The sequence below is a fragment of the Lampris incognitus genome, chromosome 20 (genome assembly GCF_029633865.1).
Source record: "Lampris incognitus isolate fLamInc1 chromosome 20, fLamInc1.hap2, whole genome shotgun sequence".
In the NCBI taxonomy this organism is placed as follows: Eukaryota; Metazoa; Chordata; class Actinopteri; order Lampriformes; family Lampridae; genus Lampris; species Lampris incognitus.
In genome coordinates, this window is record NC_079230.1 from 31,608,358 (window position 1) to 31,627,936 (window position 19,579).

The following is a 19,579-nucleotide window of genomic DNA, read 5'->3' on the forward strand; positions in this document are numbered from 1 at the left end:
GATCAAAGTGGTGTCTGTTTTTTTTAATGATAGCGGTTGTGAAGTACTCTGCTTCTACTAATTACCAACAACTACTGATATTTTTAACACCACAATTCAGGATTAACGTGGACAGTAAACAACAGGGTTTGAGGTACACATTTCAATTTGGCAACGATTAAGACGTGTACTTTGAATGTAAAGTAGGTGACTGAGTGCATAAAAAAGCATCGAAACAGAGCTTGTTTATCAAACACAACTTCCGGGGGTATGCCCCGGACCCCCCTACACCCCGAATGTCCTCAAATTCTGGAAACGCCCCATTTTGTCTGCTAATAACACGACGTGATGCAGCTTAGTGGAACTGAAAGCAGCAGGGGTGGAGGCACAGAGGGCAGGAGGGTTTTTACGTCTCTCGTGGAGAGCGTATTTAGTCAGGGCCAATAAAGTCTGTCATCTCCGCTGGCTGCTGGGCTTGATAGCGCACTCGAATTGGATTTGAATACATGGGGGGCATCTGTGGGTGGAAAATCCTCATCAGTGTGTGATGTGGTGTACACGTTTCAAAAGCAGGGGAGCACACAGGATAACACTGGCCTCTGTGGGCTGCGACAGCGTCGACCGTTGCTCACGGTGGTGGTCTCTACCTCTTGGAACTCATCTGAGAGACTTGTACTCAAACGTGTTGGAGATCTAGGCGTTGCTGTACAGTGTTGTGTTGCCATCTGTGTTTCAACTCATATCAAAAGACCAACGAGGCTGGATCTCGCTGCTTCTATTCTCCTTATCGTATGTGGGGTTTTTTTTTAAGTAGCATGGCACATGTCTGCTGGGTTTCTAGTCAGAACCCTAGCTGATGTTCCCCCGTCCAGTCTGTCAACCCAGGTATCTTGACGACAAAGACGTTTGTGCGGCCTAAAGCAGAACAGCTCCAAATAATTACGTAATCTCTGCTAATTTCTCTTTCAGGGATTAGTGTGGGTGTCGTGGTGAGGGAATATGCATTCCTCTCCCACCTCCACAAGCAGTACTTTGGCTTCCCAGGAGAGATACTGATGAGAATGCTCAAGCTGATCATCCTTCCGCTCATCATTTCCAGCATGATAACAGGTAATGTATTTGATTGTATTTCCTCTGTTCCGACGATAGGGTGTGGTTAGCCATCTGTAAAAACACGCAGGTCTACGTTGTTTTATGATGGTCTACGGTAGGCAAGACTAAAATGGCCAAGTCCTAAAATAACAGCTCACATCGTTTCAGGTGGATTACAATGAAAACAGTCAGCAGGGGAGGTGTGGACTTGAGTCACGACTTCAGTTCGAGTCAGACTAAAGTCACAAATTTGATGACTTTCGACTTGACTTGACAAAACTGAAAAAAAGACTAAAACTCAGCTTTAACACCAATGACTCATGACCTGACTTGGATTTGAGCCTTATGACTTGGAAGACTTGATTCTTTCTCCAAGTCCAAAGATACAATTCTTTTAAAAAGTGTGCAGCAAATCAACTCTTCATTTCCATAATTACAGATCCACACTGAATCAACCTGTACTAAATACAAAGTTTAAAAAGCATTCACGATATGTGTAAATTCGTTATGTTAAGGATTACTCTGTTGTTAAAATGGCATTACATTTGATGACTTGTTTAGAACTTGAAACTCAAAGTTTAAGACTTGGGCCTTGCCTGGATGACTTGGGATTTGACTTGGGACTTGAGTGCCAAGACTTGAGACTAACTTGTGGTTTGGAAAACAATGACTTGGTCCCACTTCTGGTAAGTAGTCAACCATGTCATGGACCTGATACACCTTTAAAATATACACCAATCAGCCAAAACATTAAAGTCACTTGAAGCCACTACCATCAGGGAATACCATTACCATGAAGTACTTAGTCTACAACAATCTTTAGGTAGGTGGTACGTGTCAAAGTAACATCGACATGAATGCCAAGACCCAAGGTTTCCCAGCAGAACATGCCCAGAGCATCACACTGCCTCCTCTGGCTTGCCTTCTTCCCATACTGCATCTTGGTGCCATCCCTTCGCCAGGTAAACAATGCACATGCACCATCCATCTCCACGATGTAAAAGAAAATGTGATTCATGAGACCAGGCCACCTTCTTCCATTGCTCCATGGTCCAGTTTTGACACTCATGTACCCATTGTAGGTGCTTTCTGAGGTGAACAAGGTGTAATGTTGTGCATGTAAGTGAAGAGCATTGTAATGCCTCCTAGTGGTTATTTTAAACTGACAGCAGCCTTTAAAGTCCTTGTTTCCTATTGGTCAGTTGTGCTCACATGGTTAGGGTCATAGTTCAGACCAGGTATCTTATATTTGAGAGCTGCGTGGTAATATGCCCAGAGCGTTCTTTGTTTAATCCATCGCGTCCGTTGGTGTTGAGCCTTGGAGAAGCTTTGTTCTTTCACAGAGTTTTTGGCATTGTAAGAAAGCAACTTGACGAAGATTAACAAGTAAACAGCCTTCAACTGTACTTCCACGTCTGAGTCATCATTAACCCTTACAGTGCCCAGCACATCTGTTTAGCTGTCACTTCGTGTAGAGCCACGCACGCAGGGGACAGAATAGTGAAAGAACAGCATCACGGCAGGCTTGACACAGCAATTACAGCAAACAAAGACAGCGGCTCTTTGTTTACTGCCCTGCTTCATCTTACTTGTACTTGTAATACCAAATAAGAGGTGTACAATATATACAAGATGGACAGCAAGGGACGCACAGAAGATCAACGGAAGGCTCCATCTCAGCCTCCATCTGTTAAGTCGTATGTGGCCAGGTCTGTTGTTGCTTCATCTGACCATTCTAGCAAATCTCCAGCAAGCCTAGCAGCAGCTAAAGCACGTGCCCGCTCCACCTTTGCTAAAAGAGAAGCCAAGCTCATGGTTGAAAAAGCCCAGTTGAAAGTAAATGAGGCACGCATGGAGGCTGCTCTAATCACATTGAAGCAAGAGGAAGAGGTTGCAGCTGCATTAGCTGAAGCAGAGATTCTAGAATCAGCCGTAGCAGAACTGGGATCTAAAGCAGGCTCAGCGCAAATCACGGGTATTCCCCATGACTCCAGAGAGAAAAGAACAAGTGACTATGTTGAATCCCATTCTAGAATGCACTCTAGTCAGCAGCCATTGCCCCATGCTGAGTCTAACACCGAACTCAATCAGCCACATGAAGTTCCTCAACCTCTGCCACACCAACACAGCGAGCAAAATCCCATTCACACAGCTGTGGATGGACCGAACATCACTCCTACTTTTGTCAAGCACCTTACTAGCTACTTCAGAGTGCATAGCAAGAACCAGCCAGCCGCCCAATATTCAACCGGTATCCATACACACAGTTCGTCACTGGTCGTGAGCTTGTGACGTCTGGGATGATCAAGTTCGATGACCGTCCAGACAATTACTGGGGATGGAAATCGACCTTCACAAAAGCCATACAATGACTGAGACTCACCTGCAATGAAGAGCTCGACCTTCTAGCTAGGTGGTTAGGCCCTCAGTCGTCAGAACAGGTTAGGAGAATCAGAAATGTGGATGTCAGTGTCCCTGCTGCTTGGCTCAGGATCAATCAATCAATCAATCAATCAATCAATCAATCAATCAATCAAGTTGCATTTTATGTAGCGCTTTCTAGCTGCAACAGCCACTCAAAGCGCTTTACATTTCTGGTCAAATCTCAATTTCAGACACCTGTAACAATAGAACACAAGCCGTTTTCTGTACAGTCGCTACCAGGATGGCATGGACGTGTCTTGAGGAGTGCTATGGTTCACCTGAAATAATTGAGAAGGCTCTTTTGAACAAACTTGAGAGGTTCCTTAAGATTGGCAACAGAGACCCCCTCAAATTGAGAGAGCTTGGTGAGCTGTTAAGAGAGTTGGAGTCAGCAAAACTGGAGGGTTATTTACCTGGGCTCGCCTACTTGGATACATCTCGGGGTGTTAACCCAATAGTGGAGAAATTGCCGTATGGGCTTCAAGAGAAATGGGTGTCACAAGGCAGTTTGTACAAGCTGCAAAACCAAGTCCAGTTTCCACCATTCACATTCTTCACTGATTTTGTTTGCAGAGAAGCCCAGATCCGTAATTATCCGAGTTTCACACTCAGCTCGTCTGGCATGACAGCAGTAAAGACAGACAACCCTGTGAAAAGGTACACACACTCTAGAGGCCAAGTCTCATCCCGCAAAACAGAGATCACGCCAATACCTACCACCAGGTCTGTAGAGACCGTCAGCAGTAACTTGGATGTCGACAGGCAGTGCCCGATTCACATAAAGCCCCACCCCCTCAAGTGATGCAGAGGCTTCCGAGGTAAGACACTAGAGCAAGGGTGTCAAACTCCAGGCCTCGAGGGCCGCAGTGTCTGCAGGTATTTGTTGCAACCATGCACTACACCACCTGATTTAACTAATCAGTCCACCTCCTGGATCAAGGAGGGAAATGAACTAGTTTAATCAGGTGGTGTAGTGCATGGTTGCAACAAATACCTGCAGACACTGCAGCCCTCGAGGCCTGGAGTTTGACACCCCTGCACTAGAGGAACACAAAGCATTTCTCAAGGAGAGTGGGGTTTGTTTCAGATGCTGTGCCTCAACCGATCATGTGGCTAAAGACTGCAAAATGGTCATTAAGTGCAAAGAGTGTGACAGCAATAAACATGTCGCAGCTCTTCATCCAGGACCAGTTCCATGGACCGTCAAAGAGCCTACCTCAGAACATGGTGGGGAGGAAAGGGAAGAAGGTTCTCCTGACATAATCTCGACGACCAGAGTAATAGGTCTCTTGCTTGGTCCGAGTTTTTTGACTTGTTCAACCTCGAGGGCTCAGATTCTCCCTACACTCTGTGCACATGTGCTGGAGTCACAGAGATAACTGGAAGAAGAGGAACTGGCTTCATCGATCAGCCCTTAGGTGGAAGTCTCAGCGTATCTCTTCCCACACTCATAGAGTGCAACCACATGCCGGATGATAGGTCAGAAATACCTACTCCTGAGGCTGCCAAGCACCACTCCCACCTTAAGCTTATTGCTCACTTCATCCCTGAACTTGACCCTGATGCACAGATTCTCCTACTCCTTGGCCAGGATGTCTTACAAGTCCACAAGGCAAGAGACCAGCGTAATGGGCCAATCATCGCCCCTTATGCCCAAAAACTTGATCTTGGCTGGGTTGTAGTTGGAGAGGTCTGTCTTGGTGCAGCTCACAAGCCTAAGGGAGTCAGTGCATACCGGACTAATGTTTTGGAGAATGGCCACCACCCTCACTTTAGCCCATGTCCCAACCACCTGGTTTTGAAAGAGAAGCTCACAGTAGGTACAAGCACCAAGCCTCTCAGGTCTCAAACCCTAAGTTGCGACAAGGACGCAGAATGGATTGTTTGGAGAGACTCACTGCAATGTCTAGAACAGTTCGAAACACCTCGAGCCTACACCGCTGCCCGCCTGTCTACTGCTCAACATACAGAGGTCCACATCTTTTCAGATGCCTCCATACGGGCCATTGCAGCTGTTGCATACCTCAAGGTGATTGATGGGGAAGGAAAATGCCATGTCGGTTTCATCATGGGGAAAGCCAAGTTGGCTCCCATGTCGGCTCCCATGTCGGTCCATACCGTTCCCAAGCTTGAGTTAGGCGCTGCTGTCCTGGCAGAGGAGATTGCTGAGCTGGTTGTGAGTGAGCTGGACATTGACCCCAATAGTCTGAAGTTCTATACCGACAGCAAGGTGGTGCTGGGGTACATCTATAATGAAACCAGGAAGTTTTATGTGTACGTCTGCAACAGGGTGGAATGGATAAGGAAATCCACACGTCCTGAGCAGTGGCACTATGTCCCGACCAGCCTCACCCTGATCAGCCTCACTGATCAGCCTCCTCAGGCCAGTAACCGAAGAGGTGGTACTTATGTCTCCCTAAGTCTCTACCATAGACAGTTCCTTGCCTTATTTTCTTCAGTTTGTTGGAGTTTATTAAGAAATTGATAGTGGTATTGTGTTCAATACCAGGCGGGGAGTATAATGTTATACATGTAGGTGAAGAAAGTTGTAGTGCCTCCTAGTGGTTATTTTAAACTGACAGCGGTCTTTAAAGTCCTTGTATCCTATTGGTCATTTGCGATCACATGGTTAGGGTCATAGTTCAGACCAGCCATCATATATTTGAGATCTACATGGTAATGTGCCCAGAGCGTTCTTTGTTTAATCCATCGCATCTGCCGGTGTTGAGCCTTGGAGAAGCTTTGTTCTTTCACAGAGTTTTTGGCATTGTAAGAAAGCAACTTGACAAAGATTAACAAGTAAACAGCCTTCAACTTTACTTCCACGTCTGAGTTATCATTAACCCTTACAGTGCCCAGCACATCTGTTTAGCTATCTGTCACTTCGTGTAGAGCCACGCACGCAGGGGACAGAATACAGGGATCATATATATATATGCAGCTGTGATGCATTGTGTGTTCTGACACCTGTCTATCATAGCCAGCATTAACCTTTTCAGTAGTTTGAGCTACAGTAGCTCCTCTCTGGGATCAGACCAGATGGGCTAGCCTTCACTTCCCACGTGCATCAATTAGCCTTGAGCACCCATGACCCTGTTACCGGTTCACCGGTTGTCCCTCCTTGGACCACTTTTGGTAGGTACTGACCACTGTGTACCAGGAACACCCCACAAGACCTGCTGTTTTGGAGATGTTCGGCCTCAGTCACCTAGCCATCACAATGTGGCTCTTGTCAAAGTTGCTCAGATCCTTCCGCTTGCCCTGCCCATTTTTCCTGCTTCCAGCACATCAACTTCAAGAACTGACTGTTCACTTGCTGCCTAATACATCCCATCCCTTCACAGGTGCCATTATAATGACATAATATTATTCACTCACCTGTCAGTGGTTTTAATGTTCTGGCTGATCAGTGTATAAGCTGGGCACTACTTGGGGAGGATATACAGTGTGTTGGCTGGGACATTCTAAACCAGGGGTGTCAAACTCCAGGCCTCGAGGGCCGCAGTGTCTGCAGGTATTTGTTGCAACCATGCACTACACCACCTGATTAAACTACTTCCTTTCCCTCCTTGATCCAGGAGGTGAACTAATTAGTTAAATCAGGTGGTGTAGTGCACGGTTGCAACAAATACCTGCAGACACTGCGGCCCTCAAGGCCTGGAGTTTGACACCCCTGTAAAAACCATCTCCACCACATTACATTGCTCTGTTACTCTAGTATAGCGTCTTCATAAAGGTAACATCTTCAGGGGTGGACTGCTTACATTAATGAGAGAGCGAGAGAGAGAGCGAGAGAGAGAGAGAGAGTTGGTCGAGTGATAGTGCTGTCACAAGGAACTACATTACATCTCATCAGCTTTAATCTCTTCAAACAACACCTAGACAAGCACATCAGGGCTCCTTGCTGAAATGTGGATATGAGCTTGAACGACTAACAGCCCAAAAGCTATGGACCAGCTAGCTCTTCTGTGGAGGACAGCAGTAGTCACAGTCTCCTACCTCGCTCAGGGTCTAGTAGCACTTTTCTTTTACCCAGATAAAGGCAGGTATCCTTCCTATTTCAAGTGGTTATGGGCGTTGTATGTCTACACCACCGCCCAGCCACTTCGCTCTGCTGCCTCGGGACGCCTGGTTGCCCCGTCGGTCAGAGGCCCCTGCTGCTGATCGACCCGGTCACGGCTCTGTTCTGTCCTGGCCCCCCAGTGGTGGAATGAACTCCCCACTGATGTCAGGACAGCGGAGTCGCTGCCCATCTTTCAGCGCAGGTTGAAAACTCACCTCTTTAAGAACTACTGGTACCCTGTTACTTGCTCTTAGCACTTATTGTATTCACTCATTTAAAAAAACAAAAATCTCTTTCTTGCGCTTTTACTTTAGCACTGGTTTTGCTCTTAGATGCTTGTTTAGATGCACTTATGACCTCTGATGACTAGTAGTTCTCCTGATTTCCTACGTTAAATGATGCACTTATTGACTGTAATGTCATGTACAGGGGTTGCAGCCCTGGACTCGGAGGTGTCAGGAAAGATTGGTCTGCGAGCTGTTGTGTACTACTTCTCAACTACAATCATCGCGGTCATTTTGGGTGAGTTTCCTTCTTTCTTTCTCTCTTCCTTTGTCCACTTGTTCTCACTTTGCTTCCCCCATGATTTCAGATTGGTTCATACTTAACCCCATAGCTCTGATTTCGATCATAGCAATGTTGATCAATGAAGTCCTGTCAGTTCTTCTTCTGACACACTGTCAAGTACAAGTTATTTTGTGGTAACTGGTTATTGCCTCTGAACTTCAGAATATTGAGGAATGTCAGCCATCTTTTTCAGGTATTATATTGGTGATGACTATCAAACCAGGAGTGTCTCAGATGGCTGAGCACATAGACAGGGCTGGCACGACGCCGAACGTGACGACGGTCGACACTTTACTGGACCTCATCAGGTGACATTATAGCTGCTTTGTTATGGAAAAGTTGTGTCATTTATGCAAAAGGTTAATTGTTAACTATTGACCTGGTCAAGTTTAGTCAGGTCAAGTTTATTTGTCTCGTCCAAAGTAGTCCTGAAGGGCTTTACAGTCAGTGCAGTATACAACTCCCACTATTCTTGGACCTCGACTTGAATGAGGAAAAACTCCTCAAGAGAAACCTTATCAGGGAAAGAAATGGGAGAAATGGACTGCGTTTTATAGAGTGCTTATCTAGTCTACCGCCCACTCAAAGTGCTTTTTTTTTTTACAATGTATGCCTCATATTCACCCACTCACACACACGCATGCATGCACGGAGGAAGCCAGTGAAACTCAGCCACAGGTGGCTCAGTATAAAGTCCTGCCTTCATGTGGCCTCTCCTGCTGGCGGACAACAGACTGAATGTCAACCTCAGAAAGAGCAACAGAGGGGGGGGGGGATCCCTCTCCCAGGATCAACAGCAATGCACTAGGTGTCTTAACCATGGTTCTGAAGCAGTATCTCATAACAGGCGTTAGGTAGCATGCCTTTAAATTGGCTGTGGAGATGTGCTGTAATTTACATATGAACATCTGCTGCAGACCTCAGTGCTGACATTGAATAAGGATTCTGTGTAAGATTTACTTAATCCACTGAAATACATTTCTTCAAATGGATATTACAAATAATGATAGTGACATCAGAATCAGGGCAATTCTTCTTAGATATGTAATCTGTAGAGGGGGGAGAGCCTCCCTACGGTGCTGTGGTGCGAAGGTGTCTACAGGGTCAGTGCGTTTTGGCTAACCCATTTTCACACACCGTTACCTGTCTATCGGGTGGATCATCGGGTTGCTTGTCGAATTCAGGCGTAATACAATAAAAAAAATTAATAGCCCGGCTGTGAATTAAAATGGTAAATCCTCTTGCATCAGGCATACTCAAGTGGTTGTCCAACTATTTATTCTTCAGTCGGCTTATACTGTACATGTTTATTTCTATAAGATAAAGTGCTTTTTGTGACTTTGTATTACAGTGCATTAAGATAAGATAACCCGTCCTCTCTACATACACTGGCAGCCATAGTGCAGCGCCCGGGGACCAACTCCAGTTCTTTGTCATCGCCTTGGTCAGAGGAGCAGGCAGGAGTATTAAGCTTAACATGCATCTCTTTTATGGCGGGAGGAAACCGGAAGAAACCCACGCAGACATGGGGAGAACATGGAAACTCCACACAGAAAGGACCTGGGACGGCCTGGGGCTCGAACCCCGGACCTTCTGGCTGTGAGGACCAGTGTTAACCACTGGGCCACCGTGCCGCCCATATACGGTGCATCCGGAAAGTATTCACACCCCTTCACTTTCCCCACATTGTGTTATGTTACAGCCTTATTCCAAAATGGATTAAATTCCTTTTTTTCCTCATCAATCTACACACAATACCCCACAATGACAAAGTGAAAAAGGTTTTGTAGGAATTTTTGCAAATTTATTAAAAATAAAAAACTGAAATATTGCATGTACGTAAGTATTCACACCCTTTGCTATGACACTCAAAATTGAGCACAGGTTCATCCTGTTTCCACTGATCATCTTTGACATGTTTCTACATCTTGATTGGAGTCCACCTGTAGTAAATTCAATTGATTGGACATGATTTGGAAAGGCACACACCTGTCTATATAAGGTCGCACTGTTGACAGTGTATGTCAGAGCAGAAACCAAGCCATGAAGTCAAAGGAATTGTCTGTGGACCTCCGAGACAGGATTGTATCGAGGCACAGATCTGGGGAAGGGTACAAAAACATTTCTACAGCTTTGAAGGTCCTGAAGAGCACAGTGGTCTCCATCATTTGTAAATGGAAGAAGTTTGGATCCACCAGGACTCTTCCTAGAGCTGGTCGCCCAGCCAAACTGAGCAATCGGGGGAGAAGGGCCTTGGTCAGGGAGGTGACCAAGAACCCGATGGTCACTCTGACAGAGCTCCAGCATTCCTCTGTGGAGATGGGAGAACCTTCCAGAAGGACAACCATCTCTGCAGCACTCCACCAATCAGGCCTTTATGGTAGAGTGGCCAGACGGAAGCCTCTGCTCAGTAAAAGGCACATGACAGCCCGCTTGGAGTTTGCCAGAAAGCACCTAAAGGACTCTCAGACCATGAGAAACAAGATTCTCTGCTCTGATGAAACCAAGATTGAACTCTTTGGCCTGAATGCCAAACGTCACGTCTGGAGGAAACCAGGCACCTCCCATCACCTTGCTAATACCATCCCTACAGTGAAGCATGGTGGTGGCAGCATCATGCTGTGGGGATGTTCTTCAGCGGCAGGAACTGGGAGACTAGTCAGGATGGAGGGAAAGATGAATGGAGCAAAGTACAGAGAGACCCTTGATGAAAACCTGCTCCAGAGCGCTCAGGACCTCAGACTGGGGTGAAGGTTTACCTTTCAACACGACAACGACCCTAAGCACACAGCCAAGACAACGAGGGAGTGGCTTCGGGACAAGTCTGTGAATGTCCTTGAGTGGCCCAGCCAGAGCCCAGACTTGAACCCCATTGAACATCTCTGGAAAGACCTGAAAATAGCTGTGTAGCGACGCTCCCCATCTAACCTTACAGAGCTGGAGAGGATCTGCAGAGAAGAATGGGAGAAATACCCCAAATATAGGTGTGCCAAGCTTGTAGCTTCATACCCAAGAAGACTTGAGGCTGTAATCGCTGCTGCCAAGGGTGCCTCAACCAAGTACTGAGTAAAGGGTGTGAATACTTATGTACATGCAATATTTCAGTTTTTTATTTTTAATAAATTTGCAAAAATTTCTACAAAACCTTTTTCACTTTGTCATTATGGGGTATTGTGTGTAGATTGATGAGAAAAAAAAGGAATTTAATCCATTTTGGAATAAGACTGTAACATAACAACGTGGGGAAAGTGAAGGGGTGTGACTACTTTCCGGATGCACTGTAGATAAGATATAATTTGGATGAAGTATGTGTGAAGCAGCAGATTAAAACTACGGTAGGACATCAGTATTAACCTAAAATAGTGTGATTCACAGGATAAAATCACTGAGCTGTTTGTTCCTGGCAGGATGGAGCAGCAGAGCTGTAAAGGTAATGATTACCTGCCCTGCTGACACTAAAGCAGAGAGGGAAGTCAGTGGGCAATCGTGTGTCCAATTCAGGTCACCGTTCCAACTAGACAGTTGATTTTGCTGATTAGGATACCATGGCAATATGATGTTGTTGTTGGAGGGACAGGTGAGCGGAGCACGTCTTCGGGCTGCAGAAACAAATACCGTTTATAAGGCAAAACTAGGCCGCCAGACAAAGTGTTCCTCTTAACCTCGGTCGGTTCTTTTCAAGCTTTTTGTGGCAGCTGTTGCTGCCAAGCCTCAAAGAGCCATTCAGTCTACAGCTGACTTTCTAACCACAACCACCATCCACGCACATTGTCCAGCGCAGAAGGAAGCAACAATGAGTGAAAAAGCGGATAGTGTTAGGTTGCAATGAAAGTCCACATACGCATGGTCTTCCATTGCACATCACTGCCCATCGCATTCCTCCTGATAACCGAGGATCTAACGATGCCTCAGATGTAACGTTTATTTTGTACCACAAGCTGACCTTGTGTTCTTCAGCCACCATTGTTTCCAAGCCTGTCTGATCCCATCATTCCCATCAACAGAAACATGTTTCCTGAAAATCTGGTGCAGGCTTGTTTTCAACAGGTAAGTGCTGTTTTTGCATGTTAATTGTCTAAATCTAAATCGATTCCCTTTCTCCAATAAGCCAACAGGCACGTTTTTAAAGTGTCACTGAAACCAGCATCAGTATCTGAAGATTGAGTAGCCATGGTAGCATTACTCTGAGAGTACGCAACTGTTTTACTTCAGTACAAGACGAAGCATAAAGAGCTGGAGCCATCCAGGGCCGTGATGGCCAACACCACCACACTCCCACCTCTTGCCTCTACAATCATGGCTGCTGTGGAGGTAAGCATCAGCCGGGCGCTGGAGATCTGTACATACATGGACAATGAATTGGCCTTTTTCTTACATAAAGTGCATCAGTGCTGTTGAGCCTGGCATCAGGAATCTAATCAGTTCAGTGTATGGGTTAACCTGTGTTGTTACGGGATGGTTTTGGGACGGTTTCTCAAGGTTGTGTTTGCATGACAACAGTTCTGCTGAGCCAGCTTGCTCCCTACACCTCTTATGTGTGTCCACCTGCAGCCGTGATGTGATTTTCATGCATGAGAAGACACGGTAATGATACGCTGCATGCTGCACGCTGCGGTCCCATCTCAAACACTGTGGGCAGCTTCATCAATGGCTCTTTTGACTCGGCCACCATAGTTGTGAAAGATGCCCCTCCCCAGTCTCGTCTTTGGTTAACCAGAATGAATTCCCCTTTTTGTGTCCTTTCTTGGCAGAATGTCACCAGGGAATATAAAATCATTGGGACGTATTCAGACGGAGTCAACGTCCTCGGCCTTATCGTATTCTGTGTTGCTTTCGGCCTCGTTATTGGGAAGATGGGTGAAAAAGGACGCATCCTCCTGGAATTTTTTGATGCCTTGAACGAGGCAACTATGAAACTAGTCCAGATAATTATGTGGTATGTGGCTGAATTACAGTTTTGGGCTTCCAAAAGTATTTCTCAAGTAGAAGTAGCAGAGACAGAATTGATCTTGACGCGTTATTGAGCTGACTTGTCCGACGCAGCTTTGACTCAAAGCCCGAGCTGCAATGCAGCAAGAAGCACCGACCTGCACAGCGTGTAAAACAATGTGACATGAAACTGGGATACATCTGGTTATGCTCATGAGGTTATTCTTTTAGCAACTCTGTTAACCATAACCAAGCCTCTAAAAAACAAAACATAATAATGTCTTAGATTCCCTACAAATGAGCCCTTACAGTTAAGTGCAAGTGTGTTTATTGTTAGACAACTAGGCTTGCAGATGAGAAGAAGTCGCCTCTGTGGGACCTGACAAGACATTCTAGAGGACAGAAAATATCCTAGAATATCTTGAAGAAGTCTCTCAAACACTTCCAATCATAACAACCCTTGTTATTTCAGCTACATGCCAGTGGGGATCATGTTCCTAATTGCGGCTAAGATCATCGAAGTGGAGGACTGGGAGATCTTCAGGAAGATGGGCCTTTACATGGTGACGGTGCTGAGCGGGTGAGCTGTCGTATATCGCTGTATTTCACCATTCCACACCCAGGGATTTACTGCTGACATTTGAGCCAATTTTGTGACCAAAGACATGGTAAAAGCTGAGGTCTGTGGACCGGCGATAAGGGCCAAGGACATTTAGAATTGCTCAACCTGCAGATGCAGGAATGGGCACTCGGAGCCGTGCCTGCTCACCACTGTAAATCTGATTTACAGGCCAGCAGATGACAGTAAATCTGCTCACTCAGGCGGGCGCTCCAACACTCTGCACGCTTGTGTAACACTGCCTTCTTCAGATGAGCGCACCGTTTATACACATTAAGTTGTAGCAGCGTCAATATCTAGCATGCTAGTATGCTAACTGGTACATTTTCCAAATGCAGTCACTGTTCAGTCATTTGACATTTGAACTCATCCACCAGGGCTTTTCAGGAATCAGGAACACTTTATTTGTCATTTCAACATATTGTTTCCCCAGCCCAGAGCAGTGGAACACAAAGACAGACACACACATATATCCACACTAACACACATATCTACACCAACACATATACCCACACTAACACATATATCCACACTAACACATATACCCACACTAACACATATATCCACACTAACACACATATCTACACCAACACACATATCCACATTAACACATATATCCACACTAACACATATATCTAAACTAACACATATACCCACACTAACACACATATCCACATTAACACATATATCCACACTAACACATATATCCACACTAACACATATATCTAAACTAACACATATACCCACACTAACACACATATCCACACTAACACATATATCTAAACTAACACTTATATCCAAATTTTAAAAAAATCCCTGTCCAGGAGAGCAAGCACCAGCCCGGATGACTGTCGGAGCTGCCGGTCTGCATGGGCTAGCAGTTAGCTTAGCCTGCCCCGCTTCCACGTCCCGTCAGCCCACCCTCGGTGTTTCCTCCTCGGTGGCAGCTCCAGTTTTGCTAGCATGTGTGCAGTTGTGATGTCACTGGACAGTAATGTAGGTGTAGCTATGAGAACTGGAGAAGCTGTTCTTACAGAACTTGACAAGTACATTTTCAGTTTAAATTGTAAATCCGAACTAGCTGATTCTTGATTTGTCTCCCCAGTTTGGCAATCCACTCCATCATTTGTCTGCCACTGATCTTCTTTGTGATTGTGAGAAGAAACCCTTATACGTTCACCTTAGGGATGGCCCAGGCGCTGGTGACGGCACTCATGATATCCTCGAGGTGACTCCTTACCAGTGCTGGCATACGGCAAAAAACACACTCCACCTAAATGTTCATATTCAGGTGCTGTTAAGAATATACACAAAGTTACTAAGTGTGTGTGTGTGTGTGTGTGTGTGTGTGTGTGTGTGTGTGTGTGTGTGTTGTTTAAATCCCATGCCGACCCAGCTCCGCCACCCTGCCCGTCACCTTCCGATGTGCCGAGGAGAACAACCGGATTGACAAGCGAATCACCCGTTTCGTCCTCCCAGTAGGTGCCACCATCAACATGGACGGCACAGCGCTGTACGAGGCTGTGGCTGCCATTTTTATCGCCCAGCTAAACGACTATGAACTGGACATGGGCCAGATTGTTACCATCAGGTAAGCTGTGCCAACGTTACTGTCCACTGGTGCCTGTTCCTCCCAACTTTTGATAATATGATTTTTGATTGGTTAAACATTCAAGTGGTAATCTCAAAGATTTTCACTTCATACATGTCTGATAAGTTTCTTGTTGTATGCTGTCTGGAGAATGCCACTTTCCAAGCCCCCTGGCGGGGTTTTAGGCAATTCTCCTTCACGCTATTTTTCAAATGATATATTATATCTTTGTTTAATTCTTTATATGTGTAAATAAAGAAACGGAACAAATTATCTTTGGCTGAACGAGGTGAAAAGTGATTAGAAGAGATTAGATTAGATTAGAAGAGGTGATCAGGATGCCCCCAGGGCGCCTTCCTTTGGAGGTTTTCCTGGCACGTCCAACTGGGAGGAGACCCCGGGGTAGACCCAGAACTCGCTGGAGGGACTACATGTCCAATCTGGCCTGGGAACGCCTTGGGATCCCCCAGGAGGAGCTGGAGGGCGTTGCTGGGCAGAGGGCTGTCTGGAGTGCCCTACTTAGCTTGCTGCCACCGCGACCCAACCCCGGAGAAGTGGCTGATGATGAGATGAGATGAGATGAACGAGGTGACACAGTGATGATTTAACCTATTGGCCACTGATGAAAATCCTTAAATTTGCAGTAATACGGGTAAATACAGACATGTCTCTGCGGTGACATTCCTGCCAAAACTCCCAAGTGTTGTGCCATGTTTGATGTTGCACAGCTGCAGTTGGTCCACCAGAGAGGATATGAAGAGCAAACGCTCCGTGTTCTGGTGTTGCAGCGGATTTCGGTTAGGTGGTACTTAGCAGTATTGCAATGACTCCTGGGAATGGTATGGCAAGAAAGAGGATGCCAGTGGACTCTTTGAGAGTGCCAGTTTAAATGGCTAGTAATGCTGAATGCTATGAAGACGTGAGCTAACAGAGCAACATTATCCTTTTCCATTTGAAAACAAATATGCACCCCTTGCCCTTCCATAGAGGTACCCAGCGGTTTTCCATCCACTCATATTACCGTGTAAGATGGCCTACAACTTTGTCTGTTTGGTTTTAGCATAACAGCAACAGTTGCCAGCATTGGGGCAGCAGGCGTGCCCAACGCTGGGCTGGTCACCATGGTCATCGTCCTAACGGCTGTTGGACTTCCAGCAAGCGATGTGACGCTGATTGTTGCTGTGGACTGGCTCCTGTGAGTTTTTAATCTGTCATCCTCCAGTCAGTGTACTTGGTTCAGCATTATCACTCTCACTCTGTCGTTGTTATTCTTACTGGCGCTTAACTTGCAGTCCTGATACGTGTCATTTTGTTTTGCTAACTGGGACCAAGTCATTGTTTGCAAGTTAAAAGTAAGGCAGTCAAGTCCCAGATCAGGTCCCAAGTCCTAAAATTTGAGTTTTATGTCCTAAACAACTCATTATGCGCTCTCCATCACAGTTAATGCCGTTTCAAATGTTTAACAACAGAGTAATGTAGATAATACACTAAATCTGCGCACATCATCACTGCTTTGTAAACTTTGTATTTATAATGGATTGCTTCAAACTGGATGTGTAATTATGGAAATGAAGAGTTGATTCGTTGCACACTTTTAAAACGCATTTTGTCTTTGGGCTTGGAGAAGATACCGAGGGGTTCAAGTCCAAATGCTCAGTTCTAAGTCATGAGTCATTGGCGTTAAAGTCGAAGTCGAGTTGTAAGTCGCAATTTTGTCAAGTCAAGTCTCAAGTCTTCATATGTGTGACTTGCGACTGACTTGAATCCAAGTCATGTGACTTGAGTCCACACCTCTGTTAACTGACCCTTATGGTGGTAGTTGCAGTGACGTATGACCAATCCAAATTAAAGAAATAGTCTTTTAGTATATAAAGTTTCAGGATTTTAAAGCTAACTAGCCCTACAGAGTTTAAATTGTTACAAACTAATTTTTTTAGCTCTGACTGATAACAGTAACACATTAGTTTGTAGCTGTTATTAGTTGGAACTTAAAACATCATCAACAATTATGGTACTGTCTTAAGCAAAATGCTAATGAGAATGTACCAAGTAGAGAGCATATTTTTTTCCTTTTTTTAACACCCACAATGCTCTCTGGCTGTTTCAGGGACCGGTTCCGTACTATGGTCAATGTGCTTGGGGATGCATACGGGGCAGGCATTGTCCAGAAACTGTCCAAGAGAGAGCTGGAGAGAATGGACATGACATCGGATGTGGACGTAGCCAACCCTTTCGCTTTGGATTCCCCTCTGGATGATGAGGAATGTGAGAAGAAGTCCTACGTCAATGGAGGCTTTACTGTTGACAAGACAGACGCCATCTCGTTCACTGAAACCTCCCAGTTTTAGCCCCCTGGCTGGCTGGAACCGTGGAGGAAAGAAAGTACCATGCTGCTATCAATATAATAACAGAAGAAAGCGGAACGCCGTGCGTTATGTATCAGTGCCAATGTGAGAGAGGAAAACCATTTCAGAAGAATTATCCCAGCTTCCATACCAACGATAGTAACCTCCATTCTCTCATGCGTTCAACCTCAAGCTTGTCCAAGATGATCACGCTCCAAACCAGTTTGGACCTCTACTTGTCCCATCCTTAAAACCAGAACTCAATGAAAGTGCTTCCATCCTATGCTGATATAGTGCCAAGAATTAACAAAAATAACAAATACTCTTTCTTTGGAACAAGAATTTCTTTTTGCAAGTAAATCCTGACAAGAAGAGCCTGTTGGAGAGCATTGATTGGGATTTATTTTGTACATATTATCACGATGCTAAGAAATGTGTTTATATTTTGCCGGGAAAAAAAAGCATGAGAATGTACATAATCTAGATGTTCTACTATATGAAGCAAATTGATGATTCAGTACTCTTCAAAACTTTGGTAAGCAAATCAGAATTCTGTATTTTACACTTAAGTGGTCTTTGTTGGTTCTTTGGTAAGATAATGAAACGATAATGAAAGGTTTTCGTATGTACGTGATGCTGAACCTCGATTTTGCCTAATCCAGTGCTCGTGTATCGTCTCTGTATATCCAAACTGTGCCAAACGTAACTACTTTTTCTATTCAGCTGCATGGGGCAATATGTTAAAGAAATAGAAAAAAAAACACTGGCTGCAAATAAGACTTTTACTTGGTCTTTCAAGAGTTCTTCACAAAAGACTGGAGAAGAGTAAACGAAGGTTGGCACAATGAAGAACTTATGAATCCATTGAACACTGTGAAATATAAAGAACATTTTTTCATATCATAATCACAAATAGATTGAATATTAGAATGTCCTTACATATGGAAATGCTACTTTAAAGAACTTAAATATTTCAACCTTTTGAATTTCTGTGTGAGGAAGCTTTACTTTATCCGTGAGACACTTTCAACAGGAGGCACAACTAGTTTATCTGGAATCCATTATCATGATAAATTGTGTTTGCATGGATATCTGCATCTGTCAATTTATATAAGCTGATTAGGTCAATAACATTGAGATGCTTTCACACTCACTACTGAAACACTCTCATATTACGTACTGAGAGACTCACACTCACTACTGAAACACTCTCACATAAACTACTGAAGCACTCTGAAATAAACTACTGAAACACACAAACTATTGAAACACTGTCACATAAACTACTGAAACACAAACTACTGACACGATGTCACATAAACTACTGAAACAATAACGTAAACTACAGACACACATAACTACTGAAACACTCTAACATTAACTACTGAAACACTCTCATATTACGTACTGAGAGACTCACACTCACTACTGAAACACTCTCACAAGCACTACTGAAACACTAATGTAAACTACTGAAACAATCACATAAACTACTGAAACACTCATAAACTACTGAAACACTCTCACAATGCCTACTGAAACACTTAGGCTACTGAAACACCCTCATATCACGTACTGAAAGACTTTCACACTCACTACTGACACACTCTCACAATCACTACTGAAACACTCACATAAACTACTGAAACACTGTCACATAAACTACCAAAACACTCGCATAAACTGCTGAAACGCTTTCACATAAACTAATGAAACTATCACAATCACTACTGAAACACATAAATGACTAAAACACTTTCACATAAATTAATGAAACACTAACATAAATTATTGAAACACTCAGGTAAACTACTGAAACATAAACTGTTGAAACACTCACATTACGTACTGAAACACTTGGACTACTGAAACACCTCATATTACATACTGAAAGCCTCTCACACTCACTACGGAAACACTCACATAAAATACAGAAAAACTCACATAACTACTGAAACACTGTCACATTA

The 19,579-nt window shown here is 44.6% G+C and overlaps 1 protein-coding gene across 1 annotated transcript in view; it reads left to right on the forward strand.

Annotated features, from left to right (window-relative positions):
- slc1a1 (solute carrier family 1 member 1) overlaps positions 1-18,579 on the forward strand; it is a 28,912-nt gene extending 10,333 nt beyond the window's left edge. The window contains exons 2-12 of the mRNA XM_056300070.1: positions 949-1,089; positions 7,988-8,080; positions 8,319-8,433; positions 12,130-12,172; positions 12,338-12,436; positions 12,877-13,061; positions 13,527-13,634; positions 14,779-14,901; positions 15,070-15,264; positions 16,325-16,459; positions 17,372-18,579. Coding sequence (XP_056156045.1) covers positions 949-1,089; positions 7,988-8,080; positions 8,319-8,433; positions 12,130-12,172; positions 12,338-12,436; positions 12,877-13,061; positions 13,527-13,634; positions 14,779-14,901; positions 15,070-15,264; positions 16,325-16,459; positions 17,372-17,612 — 1,478 coding nt within the window. The 3' untranslated portion in view covers positions 17,613-18,579. The remainder of the gene's footprint in view (positions 1-948; positions 1,090-7,987; positions 8,081-8,318; positions 8,434-12,129; positions 12,173-12,337; positions 12,437-12,876; positions 13,062-13,526; positions 13,635-14,778; positions 14,902-15,069; positions 15,265-16,324; positions 16,460-17,371) is intronic.
- Positions 18,580-19,579: the final 1,000 nt, after the last annotated feature.